The following is a 22,594-nucleotide window of genomic DNA, read 5'->3' as shown; positions in this document are numbered from 1 at the left end:
AAGGAAGAACTGGGGGCGATGCTAAGATGTGAGGTAGTTAAAAAAGTTAAATATCTTGGAGTTAATATTTTAATCTCAAATGGGAAATTATACAAGTATAATTATGAATCACTTTGGCATAGTACACAGTTGGAGTTGAAAAGGTGGGAAAATCTGCATTTGTCCTTGCTGGGTAGAATAGCGGCAGTAAAAATGAACATTTTACCAAAATTTTTATTTCTTTTTCAAATGTTACCAATACTTAAAAGAGATGCGAATCTTTTAGAATGGCAGAAGGGTATCAATAAATTTGTGTGGGCAGGAAAGAAGCCAAGGGTAAAGATGAAAATAATGCAAGATGCACGTGAAAGAGGAGGATTGAAATTACCTAACTTAAAATTATACTATGATGCAGTGGCATTATCTGCAATTAGTGATTGGATTCATCTAACTAATGACAGAATTTTGAATATCGAGGGATATGACTTGTTATATGGTTGGCATGCTTACCTGTTATTTAACAAAAAAACGGATAAGAAATTTAAAAATCACATCTTAAGAAATGCTTTATTGCGGGTTTGGAAAAAATATCAACATAAACTAAATGATAAAGTGCCCATGTGGGCAATTCCTAGACATGCAATTGAAAATATGAATGTAGAACAAAAACACGATAGAACCACCTATAGACAACTTCTTATCTCAGAAAGAGGGGTGATGGAACTAAAATCTTTAGAGGTACTTAAAGAAGAGAAGGTAGTTCAAACGTGGTTTCAGTATGGTCAACTACAGGCTAGGTGGAAAACAGATCAAAAAATTGGCTTTGTAAAAGTTGAGGATAATTTGTTTAAACAAATAAGAGATCAAAGCTCAATGCATATAAAGAGGATATATAATGTATTAGTACAGATGGATTCTGAAACGGAACTGATTAAGGATTGTATGATAAAATGGGCTCAGAATATCGAGGAACCAATAATGCTTGAAACATGGGAAAGAATCTGGGTAAGAAATGTGAAATTTACACAAGCACAAAACTTGAGAGAAAATTTTTATAAGATGTTTTATAGATGGCACCTAGATCCTAAAAAGCTTGCCTCTATGTATCCAAATGTTCAACCTAAATGTTGGAGATGTGGTTCTTGTGATGCTACATATTTTCATATATGGTGGACATGTCGTAATGTTAAGGCATTCTGGATAAAAATATGGTGGATCCTGCAAAACATCTTTAAAAGAAGGATAAAATTTACCCCCCAGTTGTTTTTACTGGGTATATGTATTGATTTTACAGTAACAGAGACTAATTTGATTCTGTATTTAATAACGGCAGCAAGACTCTTGGTGGCGCAGTATTGGAAGAAGAAAGATTTACCTACAATTCAAGAATGGACTTTGAAAGTTATGAACTTAGCCGAAATGGCCAAAATCTCAGCATATCTCAAAGAACATTCAAACGAGAGATATAAACGAGACTGGAAAAAGTGGATTGATTACATAAAAAGTAAATATGGGACTAAGAAACTCCAGATAGCTTATGCTTAGTATCAGTAATAATTTAAATTGTTTAAAATTTGGGTAACAGTAAGAAGCTGAGTTCAATGTAGAGATATTTTAGACTGTGATTGTTCAAAAATTATACCACGTATGGTCTTTGGGAAGTCGGGGGGAGGGAAGGGAGGTGGGGATTTAGGGGGAGGGGGGAGGGGGGAAATACAATATGTGTTAAATTCCATGATTGTATTTGTATACTGTGGCTTTTCAATGTTAGTGCGAAAATAGAACAAACCGAATATACTGGAAGGTAATAGATACCGAAGGAAAGAGTCGAGTGAAAGAAGGAGGAGGGTGGAGAGGGTGAGAGAGAGGAGGAGGAGAAGGGAGGGAGGGAATGGAGAGGGAGTGATAGGGTTAAGGTTAGAAAGAAGGGGAGGGGAAGTAGGCGTAGAGGGGTGTGTGAGAAGGAAGAATGAAAGTTGGAGGGGGTTGAAAGAGGGTGTATGGCAGGCTAAGGTGGTATACTGGGTTTGTATTGTAGAGGGCATTTTCTATATAAGTGAGGGCCGTGTTTATTATTCAATGTTATATGCCCTGATTAAGCACAGTGAATATGTGATTGTATAGAATGAAAACATAATAAAATATATATTTAAAAAAAAAAAAAAAGAAAGGAAGGGAAGGAGGAAGTAAGTTGTTATAACCCAGCAACAACCTGTGTTGCGTTCTAATTGGTTGGTCAAGGCACAGCATCTGATTGGCTGGCCTCGTGACAGTTGGGCTTGACAGTTGCTTCGGGCTCGAGTATAAATACACTGACAGTTGAAGGGAAATCTTTGAATCGCTTGTCATCTGGTGCTAATAAACATCTTACTGGATATCCATGGCTCCTGTGTTATTCCCACATCAGGACACAACAACTGGCGACGAGGATGGGATTTGCGATTCCCACAGGGCCTGGATCAAGAAAAACAGCCAGTCGCAGCCACCTCTGCCTAGCAGAGATTCAGAGGCTACCCAAGGCTACCTTCCAGCAGCAGCAGTTGTGGCCACCGCCCGTTTCAGCCAACTTGCCAGTGCGCAAGGACGAGCATTGTACCCGCGGAGCACAGCACGTGAAGGACCGCTGGGACCCGAGGCCAGCATGCGCCCAGCTAAACCAGTTTCTAGTCAACTGTCTGGGCCCGAGGTCATTGGGTTGTCCGTGCGCCTCACGGATCCGTCTGTCCACTCTGCCGGCCTGCAACGCCTGCCTGCCTCTTTACCCGAGAAGACAGCCTGTCAACCTCCAGGGAAGCTGCCTCTACTTGCTGCAGAAGCCGAGAGCCGAGCTCGGACTAATCACCGGCCTCCGTTCTCCAGGACCACGCTGCCGGCTCGCCCTCCGCGCCATCGAACTCACCTCCTGCCTCCGCTCCGTTTCGTTTCTAGCAGGGCCTACTCTCCTGTCCTGCCTGTCTCCTAAGATACAAACCTGCTTCCCACACTGCTCGAGGCCTTCAACGAGCCTGGACTGGGGAATTCATTGGGCATGCGCAGGAATGTGAGGGAAAAATAGTTGTGAGGGAAAAATAGAAAAAAAAAATGTAAATAAAGAAATAAAATGTGAATAGGCACTGGGTGGTAAGGAAAATAGAAAAAAATAAACTGAAAGAATTTTACTAAACTAATTGAAGCTACTAGTCCCAGAATGTTCCTGGACAGAGTTGCTAAATTTCTACTTCTGTTACAAAGTTAAGCATTACATTAAAGTGGTTACAAGTGGTTACAGTTATCAGGTTGACTGGGGGGAAGGAGAGAACACAATTGCAAATGGTAAAACAGGAAGACAAAAATGTGAATGAATTGTACAACACAGAAGGGCAAATGTATAATGTACAATTGAATGGTTATTATACAAATAACTGGGGGGAAGGAGTGTTATAACCCAGCAACAACCTGTGTTGCGTTCTAATTGGTTGGTCAAGGCACAGCATCTGATTGGCTGGCCTCGTGACAGTTGGGCTTGACAGTTGCTTCGGGCTCGAGTATAAATACACTGACAGTTGAAGGGAAATCTTTGAATCGCTTGTCATCTGGTGCTAATAAACATCTTACTGGCTATCCATGGCTCCTGTGTTATTCCCACATCAGGACACAACATAAGTCATACCAACTCTTCTAAAATAGAAACTTCCTGGTACCACCCATTTTAGCAATGCCATGTCACTGCCTAGCTTTCTTTAGTCCTTTTAGCTCCCAAATCATTGTGGTTTCTGAAATATTGTCCTCGGCAGCTTTTTAAAGCAACATGCTTGATTCTTACAGGCAAATTAATTGAAGCTGTTGAACTCTCCAGATGGCTTCACTTAATAAGTGTGGTAACAGTCATGGTGCAAGATTACTTACTTAACCACAATTGTGGAAGGAAAAAAAAAGTCAAATTTCCACATTGCTATAAGGGAAGTTCTTACTTCTTATACTTCAGCATATTTTAAACCTCACTCTCTTTAAAAGAACTGGAAAAAAGAAAAATGAAACCATTTCCACTAATGCAATTATTTATTGATTCTTTTACTTACTAGATTCTTGGGACCTGAATCATCCAGCGCATGTGAGGTGAATAAACTTTGTGCCTTATGAACCATTTAGCCAAATTCTGCCACTCATCTGGAGAACGCCCATAAATAGACAGCCGAGGTTCTGTGTACTGGTATTTACTTTCTTCTAGTTCACGGGCAACTTCCTATTCAAAATAAGCCATTATTACTTTTCTGTTTAGAACAAACACATTTCATCAAAAAAGTCTTGCATGCAGAGCCTAATTTAGAAATACACCTACTGACCATTAATCACAATGGATTTTGTATTCCACATCTCAAATTCCCCAAGTGTTTATAATGATACCATTTAGGATTGTTTTTAATTTTGCAAATTATAGAACTTCCTGCCACATAATATTTACCACAGGGTTAGAAATTTTATATACTTCAGCATTCTTCTGATGCAGTACAATGAAATTCAGAAATGTGAGGAATATGGGAAAAGGCCTTTAAATTTGTTCCTCTAAGTATTTCTAAACTTTGTGAAGACAGAAATATTCCCTCCACCATAGAAACCTAATTGGAAGAGGTGAGGAACTCATCTCTCTTAGACATGGATATCAGGGTTTTGCTGAAATCTGATGGGGAGGAGCATAGATCATATTATTAGCTACAGATGTTGCATCCTGCTTAACATTCACCCCAATCATGAATGTCTGAATGAATAATTATTCCACCGGTACTGCTAGATGACCACTAGATGGTGATAAGGAGATCCAGAAACGTTGATGTATATACTCTCTACATAACAAAGTTAATACTTGATTGCATCTATAACTGTGAAACGACAGAGTGAACTGTTTGAGACTTGCAAATTCAGTGATCATGTTAACAATAAAATTAAGCAACAGTACATGGAAACTATACTGAGTAGTTTCTATTGTATCCTCCAGGATCTGTTTATCAATAAAAACACTCCTTTATCAATAAAACCACTTAAGTATAGGAAGATGCCATCCAGTCCATTTCAGTGTAGGAATCCCATTTAGAATTCGAATTCGAATAGAATACAATGATCTGGAAGGGCATCTAGTCCAGCCTCCCCCTCCCCTGGTTCAAGCAGGAGAATCTATACCATTTCAGACAAGTGACTATCCAGTCTCTTCTTAAAAACCTTCAGTGATGAAGCACCTACAACTTCTGAAGGCAAGCTCTTCCACTGGTTAATTGTCTGCGCTGTTAGGAGGTTTCTCCTTAATTCCAGGTTGCTTCTCGCTTTGATTAGTTTCCAGCCATTGTTTCTTGTCCTACCCTCTGGTGCTTTGGAGAATAATTTGACCCCTTCTTCTTTGTGGCAGCCCCTCAAATACTGGAATACTGCTATCATGTCACCCCTAATTCTTCTTAAAGCATTCTGTATCAGAGGCATCCACAAAACCCAGTGCTTTCATCAAAATGACCAAAGCAATCTTGCACCATTGCAACACAATTCCATTCCTTTCACATGTGTATTCAATTATCATGACATGTGCACAAAAAGGGAAGAATTGTGTTGTGGAGTTGACACTACTTGCCCCTTTGTCCTTGCAGATGCATCTGTCCCAACATAATGGCTATCCAATGCATCCAGTGAAGAGTGCAGTGGCTCATTAGATTAGACACTGGTCTGATGATCAGCAGGCTCGTGTTCGAGACCCGGTTGCTGCTGTGTAAGACTGGGTAAGCTCCCATCACATGCTGTAGCTCCTGCCAACCCAGCAGTTCAAAATCAAGTAGCTGTGAGTAAATAAATGGGTACCATTTCAGTGCCCATCAGGGCAATTTAATGGGGATAAAGGAGCCCCAAATTTGGCATTCCCTGGGCAACAGTGATGTCGCTGTTCAATCCTTTCAATCCTGAAGAAAAGTGGTGCTTCCCACTTGACTGTAGAAGCAGTATCCAGTGAAGGGGAATCCCCACCTCTTTGGGTAACTGATTAGATCTAATCTTTTTTCCTACACCAATTTGGACATGATACTCCAATTCTTCAGGCCCAGTTGATGTGGTTCCTCCATGACCTGAACAAATAGGCACTGTAGGAAAACGCCTCCCTCAGCAGTGCGTACCAGCTATAAAATCCAAAACATTAGCTATGAACTATATGTATTCTAATTAAGAGTAATAAAAAATATGAAATTGAAGTCATCCCGTCTTTGTTTTACTCTACATGCTCTTCCATTATTTCATAAATGTCATCCACATAATTAATAGCATCTTTGTTAATTAATATTGAACAGATATGCTGCTAATATATGAATGAAATAGCATTCATGTAATTACTGTTGCATTCAGTCTGGTTTTCCTAATGGAGGCAGGATGTCCAATTTTGTCTTCTAATTGCATTCACAAATGTCCACAAATTTATGAAATGAAACATTTCAGTAATCCAAAATTCACAGAAAAAAAGCACACACATTTTCACTGTTGCAAATGAGATTTAAATGGGATTAACCTTTAAAGACTAATATCAAAATAATTTTGAAGAATTGAACAGATTAATCAGATATTCCCAATCATTTCTTGTGCTTTGGGTAACTCTTTTATACCAGAATAATGTAAAATGGTGTACAATTCAAGCTTTATAAACATTTTATGTAGGATTCATATATATTGCACATAAATGTAGATCATTTCTCTTTATTCAAATATTTACAGTAGGTCAAAGATGTCATTCGATTCCAATCCCATGCATATTAACCCTAATTTATGCACACAAAAAGTATTTGTATTTATAATACATTTTGATAAAAAATTTGATTTATATTAATGCTAAATTGTATTTCTCTTTCAAATAAAAACATTTAAGATTAATAAACCCTCAGTAGTATCTAGAGATTGATACAATTGGATTAGAAAGCTTATTTTCATGATTAAAACAATTCATTACTATCTACAACAAGGGGGAAAAAACTGATGAGAAATTCATCAGTCAGAATAGTTCACATTAAGATATGTAGGTAAATGGTCTATGCAAGACATCAGCCCATGGCATAGTTACAGGATTTAGCTTTTGGAACAGAAAATTTCAGGACTTTAAAAGAACGCTAATGGAAGAAGGCTTCAAAGCCTTATAACAATGGAACTGTATCTAGGATGAATTATTATTCTGGTTTATATACTGCTTCCTTCATAAAGACTCTGAGCAGTAACAAATGCAAAGCAGAGTGAAAACAATGGTTAAAACAAATGTACAATAACTGATAGGCCACACCTCTGGCATAGATGGTCCTCATTCATTTGAGTCCAAAGCAGAGGTGCTATTCTGTTGATTCACCCGGGTTCAGGCGAATTGGTAGCGGCGGCGGCAGGAGGTTCCACCCACCCACCCAGATGTCATCACGGATGCTCTGCACATGCGCAGAAGTGCCATGAATGAGCTCCTGGTCCCGAAACGATAGTGAAGAAAAGAAGATTTCATGCCAGGTCCAAAGTGTTTCAAAAGAGGTACATTTTTTACCGCTCTTTGAAAATATTATCAGCAAGGGATCGTTTAAATATCCAGGGCTAGGCTGTTCCAGAGTAGGACAGCCATCACAGAGAAAGTTTAACAATGGGGTACCTGCATATGATATCCCCTTAGTGGGTAAGATCTTCAGTGGTCTTTTCCTAAAGAAATTCAACCCTGGGCAGACGATCTCAGAGATATCCACAAACCTTTGCACTATAAGAGGTTTAAAGGTGACACCTGAGACCTTGAATTTCATCCAGAAATTGACTGGCAAGCAATGCAGCTCCCACAATAGAGATTTTACACAGGCAAATCAATTCAATAAGCTGAAATGTGGGGAAAAGACTCAGGAAACTTAGTAAGTTAAGAGACTCTAATGAAGTCATTAGATTGGGGGGAAAATGAATGCAAGGGTCTTCAGAAAAACAAGTATCTACATAGATTGAATTCTTGTTTCGCTTTTATATTTTGGTTATTAGTAACCTATTTAAAATGGTTACATGATGGCATGGTCCTACAGAGTTTTCCATTCATTGTAACTGAATGGACCGCCTAAAATCTTTCAGAGCAGATGTAACTTCTCCTGATTTTATTTGGCATATAAAAGAACTCACATTCTAACTAGATGTATTGGATGGCTTTGGACCAGAACAAATAAATATATAATGGTCAGGCTCTCCCAGGTCTAGAAAGAAGGCAATGGAAAGTCACTTCTGAAAAACCTGCCAAGAAGCCTTCAGGGATGGCTCCACATTAACTTGGAAGACACTCAAGCTAAGACATGATTGACTGAAAAGCTGCTTACCTTCACCATCCGAGCAAAATATTCACCACCGAGATAGTTTTCTGTTTTCAAGTATAAGTCCCTCAACTCACTTGCACCAACTGGATTATATTTGGAGTTAAATTTATCAAACCGGTGAAATGTCTGGCGATCCTAAGAAAAGCAGGGATTGAAAAAAATAGATTTGTTATATTCGTAGGTTTATATTATTTATCACTGGATATTAATTTCAGTAACACACATATTTCCCCCTGCTCTGGAAATCCATTCCTATTCACACACCATTCCAAGGGTATTCATCTCAAATTGGATAGCTAAAAGTCTGTAGAAATTCTCAATCATCCAGGTTGTCCCCACCCCACAAAAAGTCATCCATGGTTGTCCCAAAGGTGCTTTTTCAGGAGGCAACTGGACTTTCTTATTTTTTCTTTAAAGATGTTTCGCTTCTCATCCAAGAAGCTTCTTCAGCTCTGACAGGATGGTGGGGAATGGAAGGATTTACAGATTAACAGAGTTGGAAGGGATCTTATAGGTCATCTAGTCCAACACCACGCTCAAGCATGAGATCTACACCATTTCCAACAAATGGCAGTCCAATCTCTTCCTGAAAGCCTCCAGTGATAAAGCTCCCACAACTTTCCGAAGGCAAGCTGTTCCATTGGTTGATTGTTCTCACTGTTAGAAAGTTTCTCCTTATTTCTAGGTTGAATCTTTCCTTGGCCAGTTTCCATTCATTATTCCTTGTCTGGTCTTCAGGTGCTTTGGAACATAGCTTGACCCGCTCCTCTCTATGGCAACCCCTCAAGTATTGGAACACTGCTATCAGGTCTCCCCTGGTCCTGCTCTTCACTAGACTAGTCATGCCCAGTTCCTGTAACCATCTTCGCATGTTTCCATCTCCAGTCCCCTAATCATCCTGGTTGCTCTTCTCTGGACCTTTTCTAGAGTCCCAACATCATTTTTATAGTGTGGTGACCAAAACTGGATGCATATTCATAATACATTTTTTTAAAAAAAATATGAACCTACAAAAAGGTAACTTGAATTCAGACTATAACTACTAGCACAGTAAATACACATAGGGCACAAGAGTTTGTCAACCCAAGGTTTCTTTCTCTTTCCATGGCTGAGCAATTTACACAACCTTGATAATTATTCTGATGTGATCTTTATTTAAAATGCACTTACTGCATGGACATCTAGTGAGTCCACAGTGAGGTCATAGGGGTCCATGTGTAGGCTTTCAAACACCTGCTTCAAAGTCAGCTTCTTGTCTTTTCTTTCCCCAACTATCCTGTTGGATTCAGTTTGATAAGTGTGCTTAATGAACCTCAGTAGATGTTTCTGATTCATGCAAGCAGCAGCGTGGATGTGGGTATCAACCTGAAATCATAAAAAAGTAGCGATTTCCCCCAGCTGAAGCTATTTTATTACTATCTCTGTTCCACAAATTTAAGTTAAAGACATTACAGATAATAATTGAGCCTCAAATTATTGTTGCTAAGCAAGGTAGTTGTTCAATGAGTTTTGTCCCATTTTACAACCTTTCTTGCCATAGCTGTCAAGTGAATCACTGCAGTTGTTAAGCTAGTAACGTGGTTGTTAAGTGAATCTGGCTTTCCCATTGCCTTGGCTTGTCTGAGGGTCACAAAAAGTGATCACATTATCCCATAATCTATCCCAAGTGTCATATACGAGTCAGTGTCTGAATTTTAGTCATGTGACCTTGAGGATGCTGCAATGGTTATAAGAGTGAAAAACGGTCATAAGTCACTTTTTTCAGTGCTGTGCTAACTTCAAACAGTCACTAAATGAATGGTTATAAGTTGAGGAGTACTTGTAGTTTATCTGTTAATGCGATACTGTTAATGTAATATTACAAAACACATTTTCACAGATATCAGACAGTAAGTAAGGTAAGAAAGATAATCTTGAATTCACCCAAAACCACGCCTCTAATAAAACTGAACTAGATCACAAACAAATCCACTTTGAGGGTTGGTGAAGGATCGCAGATTTCTTTTGTTTAGCCCTTAGGATAAGAAAGTTCCTAAATTAAAATGGAAGAAGACTGGAAAGCATTTCCAAATGATATAGACAATTGTCCCTTTGAACAGAACATTTATAGCTGTTACTTACTGTTTGGACACAAATGTAGAACTTGACAGCCTTGTGAATGACATATGTCTTCTACCATTGTTGGTAGAAGCCTGTCTTTCATCCTAATCAGTTGTAATCAGTTTTAATCCTAATATTTGGTCCATCAACAGAAGAGACGGGGCTCTTTCCACCTCACCTATACCTTTATAGCCCTGAAGGACTTTTGAGTTGTTGCCCAAAGCAGCAAAAGAGAGCGTGATTAGAGGATGCGGTAGCTCAGGGGTTAAAGACATTTGAGCTTGTCTGCTGAAAAACTGATAGCCCAGGTTTAAGACTGCATGACAGAGTAGGTTCCTGTTACTTGCTGCAGCTCCTGCCCACTAGGAGTTCAAAAGTATGTAAAAACAAATAGATAAATAGGTACCATTTTAGTGGAAGGTAACAACATTTCATGAATAGTTTATAGTCATGTGTGTGCGAGAGACACAGATTGTGTGTATACGGGGAGAGAGAAAGAGATAGAGATAGAAGATTAGACAGACAGACAGACAGACAGATTTGGCTATACATTTTGTTCAGTACTTTTCTTCATGACATACATATTTTCCCTTTTTCTGCCAATTTTAATTTACTCCCTTATTTTCAGCATATCTGAACCACAGCCAACAGTGTTAGCCAAGTCATGAAAGAACAGTACATCTTATTAACCTATAAGGCTGTTTAATGATTTTTACTCAAAAATATTTAGTATTTTAAAACATATCCCATGTGTCTTATTTTCTCAGGGATTGATGACATTTTCTCCACTTTCAAGATCTATATCAGGGCTGTCAAATTCAGGGCCTGCAGGCTGGATAGCAATAGTAATAGCAGTTAGACTTATATACCGCTTCATAGGGCTTTCAGCCCTCTCTAAGTGGTTTACAGCATCAGCATATCGCCCCCAACAATCTGGGTCCTCATTTTACCCACCTCAGAAGGATGGAAGGCTGAGTCAACCTTGAGCCGGTGAGATTTGAACAGCCAAACTACAGAACTGCAGTCAGCTGAAGTAGCCTGCAGTGTTGCATTTAACCACTGCGCCACCTCGGCACAGCTGTTAAGCTAGTAACATGGATGTGTCACATGCTGGCCCTGCCCAGTTTAGCAAAGGGGAGAAAAGTCCAAATATGTCATGATGATGTGAGTTTGACACCCCTTATCTAAATGAACCAACACTTTTATGCTACTGTCACAAAGAAAAATACAGTTAGATCTGTAAACTTTCTTTCGGATTTGAGAACTGAGTACAAGCTAGAAAAGAGACGACTGAAATAGAAAAGAGGTTTTATGCCTGCAGAGTCCAAATTATTATCAGATTCTTCTCCAAAGCAATTGCACTTCTGACTATTTGCAGAAGCGAATGGAAATGTCTTTTTTTAGATCAAGCAACAGACCACATTTTATTTCAGCTCACAAATATTGTTATTAAGAATTTAAGGTGATATGATATACTGCTCCTATCAAGGGAGATCAGGGTGGATAAGCTCTTCACTGAATAGATGAAGTTGAACAATCCTTATTAATTTCATTTCAGTTGCAAAAATAATTCAGCCTCCGCAATGATTAAAAAATATCCTTCAACTTCATTCAATCCTCCATGCTTTTTCTGTGGTCTTTAATCATAACTACTGAAGCTTAATCAAGAGGTATTTATTTAAGATGCTGTCTATTTTATTTTCCATAATCATGATGAAACAAAATAATGCTTCAATTCAGCAAAATGAGAATTTTCAGTATGGCTCTTTTAGACCTGAGGAACATTATTTAATGAACATGGCAAGAGAGAACGAAATGAATTTCAGTTGACCATATACTGTATGCCTATCCAACTATTTAGAAATTTGTTAAGAGGCAAGCAGAAGATTCTAGTATACTCAACAAGGAGTGTCTTGATTGTTCCATTGACTAATCAACTCAGTCAAAGTCAAAATGACAAAAGTACATTTAGTAAGTCACATCCTGATTCAAAAAGATGTTTTGGAAACACAAATAGATTTTTGTGTCTATGATACCCTCCATTGCTTCTTCAAAATACTGCTATTGAAAAAGATACTTATTTTGCATATATAAATCAGGTCCTAAGATAGAAAATAGCAGCAATTATCTCTTAAACGTAGCAATATCAATAGCACCTATATGCCGCTTCATTGTGCATTACAGCACTTACTCTGTAAGTAGTTTGCAGAGTGACCTAACAATCTAGGTCCACATTTTACTATTCTTGAAAAGATGGAAAGCTGAGTCATTCTTGAATTGCTCAGGATGCAATCTATTTTGGCCAAAGGTAGGTCAAGGCATCTTACAATATAACAAGGGGTTAAAATGGGGGGGGGGGTGTAAATTTAATAACTAATAATTCAATTAATTAAACATAATATTATTACCCTCTATGCATTTCATGTTCCCTTTGTTTACATTAAAAATTATGGGCTGGTAACAATTTTCACAAAAGCTGTGGGAAGGTTTGAGGATGTTATAAATGGTCCCTGTGGTTTCAGATTGCCCACTAGTCTGTAAGGCTGGGCATCTTTCAATCATGATTCAGAAAGATGCTTCAGATCTCATGTGAACTCAGCACTTCTCTGCTACAGATTAAGTCAGCCAAGTCCTCTTTCAGACTATTGAAAACCTGAAAAATGATTATGTTGCTTTAAGGATTCATTAAAGCAGCTTTTTTTTTTCTTTTTTGAGCAGATGATGCTGGAAAAAAGATGTTACTGTTGATACAACACAGTTCTTTGAAATCATGTTTGAAATCAGCACAGCACAGTAATAAGGTAAAGAAGAAAGTTCATTTTTTAAAAATGTTATTCAGAAGTATTTATTGCACTGGTTGAAAAAGAGCCACAAATAGTGCTGATGCCATTCATGTGGTCATCAATTTATGGCTGCATGGGAAAATGGACCATTCAGATGAAGCAAAAGAGAGGTTTCAGGGCAATTAACAACCACAGGTTCTATAATCAAAACATAAAAGTATGTGAACCACTCCATAATTGTGGTGATAGATTACACTGATTTACAGCATGAATATTACAGTCAATTACATATAAACAAAGGCTACATGTATATGAATGTATATTCTATTGAGTCATCCAGCAATGACCTATTGAGCACATCTATCTATGAAGATATAATCCACTACTATTCTTCTATATGCATAATATTCTTTGAAAAGGGAATTCAGTTAGAATATATTTTTCCTCACCATATAATAAAAAAAATATTAGGAGATCACAGGGAATCATGCAGGACAGAAGGATTCATGGAATCTAACTTCCATCACCTTCTTTTCACTGAAGGCTTCAAAAAACAAAATGATCTTAGATGGACGATGCTGAAGTCTTTTGTATTTATTTACTCTTTACTTGTCTTTACTCTTTGTTTATTTATGATTATAACCCTTTCCTACTTGTGGTAGAAAGACCACTTTAATTTATTAAAGATTTTTAAATGTCTGAGAAAAATCCCTCACAGTAAGATTTTCTTTTCTCAATAAACAGCAAAGTCTTTACATACTTCCTATGAATTCCCATGACTTTAGCACACAGTTAAAATGTTTTATGTTCTTCAGTTAGAATGCACAATTTATTTATGTATTTATTTTGCTTATAAGCTGCCTGACTCCATTATCATTCTGACCGCATACAGACTAAAAACAATACAAAACACTGCCATATAGAGATGCTAAAAAGAAAAGATATCTGGCAAAAATTAACAGAATATAAAAAGCCAAAAGTATTTGTTTGGAGCGTACATTTTCCTTTGCTATTTATTGTGTTAGGACACTTTTTGGGAAGCAATAATAGCCAGTTTGTACTAATCAGAAAATCTACTAGATTTTAGTACTAGACTGATTTATTGTTAAGGATACAGTGAAACCTCATTTTAATAAACTAATTGGGCAAGGGATGTCAGTTATTCATGAATATCTGCTAAATAAAAAATTACATAATTTTCATCCATTTGTATTATTTACATAATTAGCACAGCAAAAATATATATGTATATTGCTGTGCAAATCTGGTCCATCACATATGTTTTTTTTTAAATCAAGGTCTACTAAATCAGAATAAAATTTAATTTGTGGAGGTACAGGTTATATTTTTGCCCACCAGAAAAATGTGACATGGCCTTATTATCAGGACATGTCGTATTTTCGGGGAAACATGGTAAACATATCTGATACACTATTATTTCTCTCCTTTTTCCTCTTACTTTCTTATCCTTGGCACCCAACTATCCTTCTTTTTGGCCTCTTCCATCAACGGGGTCATTGAAGGCACTGCTAAGTTTACAGAATACTAAACAATTCTGACACCCTCCAACATTCTGATGAGGGAGGTGGCTCTTGAGAGTTTTATGTACACACATGTATTAAATCTGTCATCAAGATAGATAAATATTCTATATTTAGAAGAGTCGGTAATTCTATCATTGTCTCCAGCAGTTTATGTACATAGTAGTGATAGATGACTTTCTGGTGCTTCAGTCAAGGTTACCCGAGGTGTCCCAAAATATAATATCAATTCTGTTAATACTACTAGTTTTCATAGAAGGTTGAATAACCATGGCAGAGACCCTAATAAATATAGCTTTGATTTGAACATATTGCCCATAATTTATTTAATATTTCTGAATTATGGTTGCTTAATTGTTACTTGTTTTTTTATTTGTTGGTTGGTTGGAAATCTTTTCACTCTCAGAGGCGCAATTGTGAAATAGGTGGCTATATAATCAATATATTGGAGAAGCGGTGGTTCAGTGGCTAAGACTCTGAGTGCGTCGATCAGAAAGGTCGGCAGTTCGGCGGTTCAAATCCCTAGTACCGCATAACGGAGTGAGCTCCTGTTCTTTGTCTCAGCTTCTGCCAACCTAGCAGTGGGAAAGCATATAAAAATGCAAGTAGAAAAATAGGAACCACCTTTGGTGGGAAGGAAACAGCGTTCCATGCATCTTTGGCATTTACTCAGGCCAGCCACATGACCATCGAGACGTCTTCGGACAGTGATGGCTCTTCAGCTTTGAAAGAGAGATGAACACCGCCCCTTAGAGTTGGGAACAACTAGCACGTAGGTGCGAGGGGAACCTTTACCTTAAAATCAATATAATTCATAAATAAATAACAATACTGAATATTCAAATTCTTGGGTTGGATAACAATAGTTGCTATACAAAGAAAAACCAAAGTATAGAAACTCATATTTAACTGATTGCTTGCTCAGACTAATTTTCCCTCCAACTAAGCTAATATCCCCTGAGCAAAATGAAAATCATGTAATTTCATTTCATCAACTACACTTCAGGATAGGTGGAAGCAATCAAGTGCTCTCCAAATGTCACTGAATCACAGAGCTTTAAGTTATCAAGTCCAACAACCTGTCACAGCAGGAATCCAAATTGAACTGAAAATATTCAGCAAAGAGAAGCTCACCATCTTGTCAATCATTCGTTTCTTGCTGATTTGCTCCCATTTTTCTTTTTTTAAGATTCAATTAAAATGTGTCTTCCTGTACCTGGAGATTATTCTTTTTTCTTCTGAATAATACATCTTTTTGGGATATTTGTGGGTGGTATTGTATTCTCAGGACTAAACAATCCCAGTTCCCCTAGTCTCCCTCATTTTGTATAATGAATCCTAGCATTATGGTTACTGGCAACACTGCTTAGGAACTGTGCTTTTGGGGTCATGACACAATCAATCACTTCTAAAAGATTATACAGTGCCAGCATTATACAGGGAGGAAGGGAGGAAGAAGATGATGGAAAAAGTATGGTAAACTTTTAGCAAGCTATGGGGTTTGGGCTGGGTGGTGCAGTGTTACACTGGTTCAGCTCCTTTCTTCAAGAACAATCCCAATCAGTGTTGATAGGGAATGGAAGTCCTCTACATGATTGTTTCTTTCTGGTGTGCCGCAAGAATTGGTGCTTTATCCATTCCTTTATAACATCTACACGAAACCTCTGGGTGAGATCATCCAACACCATGGGATAAGGTATCAGAAATACCTTATCCCAACTTTTTATCTCCATTCCTGGTGATCCAAGTGATTATATAGCTACCCTCTCACAGTGCCTGGAAGCTGTGGTGGTCTGGATGGAGAACAGCAGACTTTATAGCAGTAGACTTATATACCGCTTCATAGGGCTTTCAGCCCTCTCTAAGCGGTTTACAGAGAGTCAGCATATTGCCCCCAACAATCCGGGTCCTCATTTTACCCACCTCGGAAGGATGGAAGGCTGAGTCAACCCTGAGCCGGTGAGATTTGAACCGCTGAACTGCTGATCTAGCAGTAGCCTGCAGTGCTGCATTTAACCACTGCGCCACCTCGGCTCTTTAGTTGAATCCTGTAAGACAGAGTGGCTGTGGGTTTATGTGGCCTGGGGATCTGTTGGTTTATCATTTTAAATTCTGGATAAGGTTGCATTACCCCGGATCTGGGAATTCTCCTAGGCTCGCGACTCCTGTTCAAAGAGCAGGTGGCAGCTGTGAGTAGGAAAGTCTTTGCACAACTTTGTGTTGTGTGCCAATTTTGCCCTTTCCTGGATCATGAGGCTCTGCATAGTCACTCATGCCCTGGCCATTTCTCTGTTGGATTACTGCAATGTGCTCTACATCGGGCTACCCTTGAAACTACAACTGGTACAGAATGCAGTGGTGCAGAAGGTTCTGGAGGTCCTTCATGTAGCACATGTGACAACGCTGTTACACAAGTTGTACTGGTTACCAATTTCCTTCCATGTCCAACTCAAAGTTTTGGTCATTACCTTTAAAGCTCTTTATTGCATGGGTCCCCACTCATGTCACTGAAATAGATCTACTTCGGATCCCATCAACCAAGGAATTTTGGGTGGAAGATGGTTGGAGTGGGGGTCTAAGAGAAGAGTCTTTCTGCTGTGACTCCTGCTCTCTCGATTATTCTCCCATTGGATGTGAGGTCTACTCCCACACTCCTGGCCTTCCAAAGGACACATTTGGCTCTGCTATCTGGCTTGGGATGCCCAACAGAGCCATGTATTGAGGGTGGAGGGTAGGGAAGATCCCTACTCCCAGGTCGCCTACTGTCTGGGTTTTTAGCTTTCTTATTTTACTCTCCTAATTTTAATTTCCTTGTATGACACTTTTTAATTTTTCATTATATTTGTAAGGTGCCCAGAGTTAATATCAGTGAAATGGACAGCATAAAAATTTAAGGAGGAGGGAGGGAGGAAGCAAGCTATGGTGAAAGCTTTCAATTGGTCCATATAACAAAACTATCACATTCTTCTTCTTATTATTATTAAAAGGTCTTCTAATCCTTCATAGCAGGATTCTGAAGACTGAAGATGTCCATTCATTTCACATTTGACATATATTGTCAGGTTAGCAACAGAAGCAAAAGAAAACAAAAGATTTCTCTTTTCCAGGTTCAGAGTTGCTTAATTATTGGTTTAACTGAGGACTATTTTATAGGTAATCCTCAATTTATGACCACAACTGAGTCCAAAATTTCCATTGCTAAGCAAGGCAGATATTAAGTGAATGTTCCTCCATTGTATAACCTTTTTGTCACAGTTGCTAACTGAATCACTGCAGTTAAGTGAACTATGTGGTCGTTAAGTGAATCTGGCTTCCCCAAATTGACTTTGTCACAAGCCAACTGGGAAGATCACATGATCACATGACAGTGCAACTGTCATAAGCACATGCCAGTTAACAACTGCCTGAAAACTGATTATGTGACCAAAGGGATGCTATAGTGGTCATAAATGTGAAAAACGGTCATAAGTCACATTTTTCAATGCTGTCATTAAACACTCACTAAACAACTGGTTGTAAATTGAGGACTACCTGTATTTTGTACTTGTTGTATGTTATAATAATTTGTTTTGAAATCTGAAAGTTATCTACAATAGCATTTCAATCCATAACACATTTTTAGATGTATTATTTTGCTTTCAACTCGGGGGGGGGGGAATTGTTACATCTACATAGTCTAAATCAATACAGCAATCTGAAATACTTGATGAGCAGTTTATTATTGGATGTTTTATGGATAGTTTATTCTGCACTTTTCTTATAACTTGCTTGTACATCAGTCACAATAAGGACTTCATAGAATTCAGAGTAATTTTATGAGGGCTATGTTTATATCATTCCTTCCCAAGCAAGGTCACACTGTCCTTTCTGCTCATATGCAATGCTTGTGCTAAACATTATTAGCCTCTTGTGATAGTCAATAAACATGAAACTGCACACCATCTGGGCCAGCCCTGAAAGAGGCTTAACAGAGATATTTTAAGATATAAGAATCTCTTTTAGTGCCTGCAGAATTCACTATTCCATACTGTTTTGTTGGAAGGGGGAAAATGCTTTTGCCTATTTCCCTTATTCTTAGTCTTTAATTCTCCTCACTACAATCAGCAATTCTGTTCACCTGATGTAAATAAAATAAAATATAAAAATACATTAAGCATAAAAAATATTACATAAAATGCTTTATTTTACTTATCTTTGCACCTCCCCCTTTCTCCACTGATATCAACTATTTCTCGTGACTTTTTTTTTTTTTTTTAGATTTCTACATTTGGCCTGAGTTACTGAAGTCTGTCAAATGGGGAAATGACTGGAGGAAGAAAAATTAGGCAAACCTGTTGTTAGTTCTCTAATTCACTGTCCAAATTGTATATAAGAGGGAACCTGAAAAAGCTCATGAGGAGAGTTTCTGCCTCTTTCACAGAAGATCTGAAGGAACCGATATAAGTAAAACAGAGACTAACTCTTTTCAAATAGCAAATCTAGACAGCATACTAAAAAGCAGAGACATCACCATGCCAACAAAAGTGTGCATAGTCAAGGCTATATTTTTTTCCAGTTGCACTGTATGACTGTGAAGATTGGACTGTAAGAAAGGTTGAGTGCCAAAGAATTGAGGCCTTTGAATTATGATGCTAGAGAAGACTCCTGCGAGTCCCTTTGACTACAAGGCTATCAAACCGGTCAGTCCTAGAGGAGATCAACCCTGACTGCTCTTTTAAAGGCCAGAACCTGAAGTTGAAACTCAAATATTTTGGCCACCTAATGAGAAGGAAGGACTCACTGGAGAAGAGCCTAATTCTGGGAATGATTGAGGGCAAAAGAAGAAGGGAGTGACAGGGAATGAGGTGGCTGGATGGAGTCACTGAAGCAGTAGGCGTGAGCTTAAATGGAGTCCAGAGGATGGTAGAGGACAGGAAGTCCTGAGGAAATTTGTCCATGAGGTCATGATAGGTCAGACACATTGTCGCAACTAACAACAACAACTCTTTTCACATCCCCTCTCCCCACAACCCTTTCAATCATATATAGGAGCCTTTCTATGATCTCCCATTCTCTTCCCTGAGTATTAGACCCAGTGAGGAATCTGTTAGATTACTAGAAGACATTATTACTAGAAAACAATTCTGAGAGTATCCAGTAGATGAGAAAATGCCCAGCCGCAACCAATGATCAGCTAAAAACTAGGAAGAGAATGAATTGGGAGTGTATTTATAAATCCTCAGACTTTTCTGGATTTTATTGGATTGTGTTTCCTTTTGAGTCCATATATTATGCAATTTGCCAAAAGCTACTGGTTAAACAAGAATTTGAATCTGGTTTTTCCAGATTTTTTAAGAGCCAAGGTGGCGCAGTGGTTAAATGCAGCACTGCAGGCTACTGCTAGATCAGCAGGTCAGCGGTTCAAATCTCACCGGCTCAGGGTTGACTCAGCCTTCCATCCTTCCGAGGTGGGTAAAATGAGGACCCAGATTGTTGGGGGCAATATGCTGACTCTCTGTAAACCGCTTAGAGAGGCCTGAAAGGCCTATGAAGCGGTATATAAGTCTACTGCTATTGCTATTGCTATTCTAACATTCTATTCACTGGTTTATTTATTATTCAATTTCACATCTTAATATGCACTAGGCCGGATTTATTTATATAATAAATTCATTCTCTACAAAAAGTGTAAATTGTTTGAGCTATAAAATTTTGAATAAATTGAAAGAAAGTCGTCTAAGTAAATAAGATGAGAAAATAAATTGAAAAAAGATGTTTAAGATGTCCAAATATATATTACACTGTACTGAATAAGAACAATAACAATTTCCACCTTATCCTAAATATACTAGTAGTTATGACTTTTGCATTACATAAAAGTAAAATTGGAATAAAAATTAAAGTATCAACTGCTCACTTTAGATCTCTCACATGCAAAGATCTGTATTACAGCCTCTTTCTACAGATCTTTAGATAAGCACATTTGCTTTCAATGTTTTGCTGCTACATATTCCATACTTCCACGTCAGTTACACTCTTAAACTAGCTGAAAAATAATTGAAGCGATAAGCCCTTAGTGTTCTATTCCTTCAGTGTTCACAATCTGTGTTCCTGCCACCAGATTCAAACTTTAGATATGGTTATCCATACACCAAATGGCTTTAAGAAGTGAGATTGATTACAAGACATACCACTGAAAGAACAAAATGTTAAAAAGTTATCATATTTATGTAGTTACTTACAAAGCACATCTACATTATATTAAAGTAACCAAAATCTTTACAATCCCCAAGGCATGTCACAATTTTTGAGCACCCGTAATGATTGGAAATTGAAAGTTGAAAAATTTTGACATTTCAAATTTTCAATATACAATAAGACGGTTTGAATGATTGGGGAGACTAGGTGTAAAAAAATGAAGAATAATTGCTTTCACTTACCTTTCTTACATTATAAAAATCTCGATGAGGGTTACTTTTCAGTTCTTTTAATTCAGACATCTCATTTAGCATTTCATGTAAACCAAACTTAGATCCTAGAAAATTAAGCCGCTTGTGGCAATATGTTTTTCTGTGAAAAATGAATCATCATTGGTTAATTATACTTTTATACTATATAGAAAAGAATTGTTTTACGTTAAATAACAGATACCTGCTGGGCATTATTACTGGCCAGGGACCTCTGCATTAGGGAGGTCAAAATGTAAATAAGACAGTTGTGAGCACACAAGTCCTTTTTAATATGTGTCACTTGTATGTAAAAAAGGGGCAGGACTGATCTCACAGTTGTGTGAAGCATCTTATCTTTTTGACATACCCCAAGGAACCCTGGTACAAATAACTTTGAACTAGAACGGTTTTAAATGTGAAGCATTCCATTTCAGATTAAAATGTACTATTTCACACTAAAACAACTGTTTCTAATTCAATGGGTCATTTCCATTCTTCTGATTAAGGAATATCTATTTATATTACCATAATTTTCAGAAAATGCGGGGAGTTAACCTAAGCCACTACAACTCATAAACATACTATTCTGCCACTGTCTTTATCTGTATTTTCAGACAAAATCTATTTCTAAATAAACTTGTATAGGATTAGGATTCTAGAACTTCATCAAACAGAAGTGGCTGAAGAACAACTATAGCATTATGATTAATAAAGCATTTAATATCCTAGCCTTATAGAATTCTTAAAGTTAAAAAGAACCATACGTTGGGCCATTGGCAATAAGAGCCAACACATGGCTGAGGTCAAGGGTGTAGGTATGCCGATCAGGATAAGGCAAACTTTGTGGTTCATTAAGTTCCATCTTTTCTTCGTTTTCAAAAACTAAGAAGATGCCATCCTTCATCTTTACAACATAGTCCAAGTTCCCTGGAGAATCATCAAGATTGTAAGGATCCTGCAGTTCTTTCAGTGGTGGGTGGAAATCTGTAAAATATCAATGTCAGACATTCTAGCATCATTTAAAATACAGACTCATTCTATCATAGCTGGAAATTAAATTGTTAGTAAACAACAGTTTTTCTAAAAAACCCTGTATGCTATTTCATACTGGTCTTATTGTGAAATAGTAACTCCGTTTAAAGTAGGTAGAAATTCTCAGTCCTCCAGGTCATGGATGTCCCAAAGGGGCTTTTTCAGGAGGCAACTGGACTATCCTGTTTTTTCTTTTGAAGACGTTTCTCTTCTTATCCATGATGATTATCTTTTATTCATTAAACATGAAACTCAGCCAAGTGAACATTTAAAAATGTGTCACAAATACTATTGACTGGTGCTAATGGTTGATACGGGTTGCTGCCAGCGTCCTAGGTACCAATCAAGTATCTTCTTCAAATACATGATGTCAGGAGTAGCAGAAGTTTTTTGCAGTTCCACTGGTGTTATTGCAGGAAGCT

At 37.9% G+C, this 22,594-nt stretch overlaps 1 protein-coding gene across 2 annotated transcripts in view; it reads right to left on the bottom strand.

Annotated features, from left to right (window-relative positions):
• The window catches only part of AMPD3 (adenosine monophosphate deaminase 3), a 61,706-nt gene that overhangs the window by 27,885 nt on the left and 11,227 nt on the right, over window positions 1-22,594 (bottom strand). For both annotated transcript variants that reach the window (XM_032233701.1, XM_032233709.1), the window contains exons 6-10: window positions 21,905-22,124; window positions 21,132-21,261; window positions 9,459-9,653; window positions 8,292-8,423; window positions 4,038-4,201 (exon numbers count right to left, since the gene is read on the bottom strand). In XM_032233701.1, the coding sequence (XP_032089592.1) occupies window positions 4,038-4,201; window positions 8,292-8,423; window positions 9,459-9,653; window positions 21,132-21,261; window positions 21,905-22,124 (841 nt within the window). The remainder of the gene's footprint in view (window positions 1-4,037; window positions 4,202-8,291; window positions 8,424-9,458; window positions 9,654-21,131; window positions 21,262-21,904; window positions 22,125-22,594) is intronic.

The sequence above is a fragment of the Thamnophis elegans genome, chromosome 1 (genome assembly GCF_009769535.1).
Source record: "Thamnophis elegans isolate rThaEle1 chromosome 1, rThaEle1.pri, whole genome shotgun sequence".
Taxonomy (NCBI): Eukaryota; Metazoa; Chordata; class Lepidosauria; order Squamata; family Colubridae; genus Thamnophis; species Thamnophis elegans.
The sequence above is the reverse complement of the archived record's forward strand: the minus strand, read 5'-3'. Positions and strand labels throughout refer to the sequence as shown.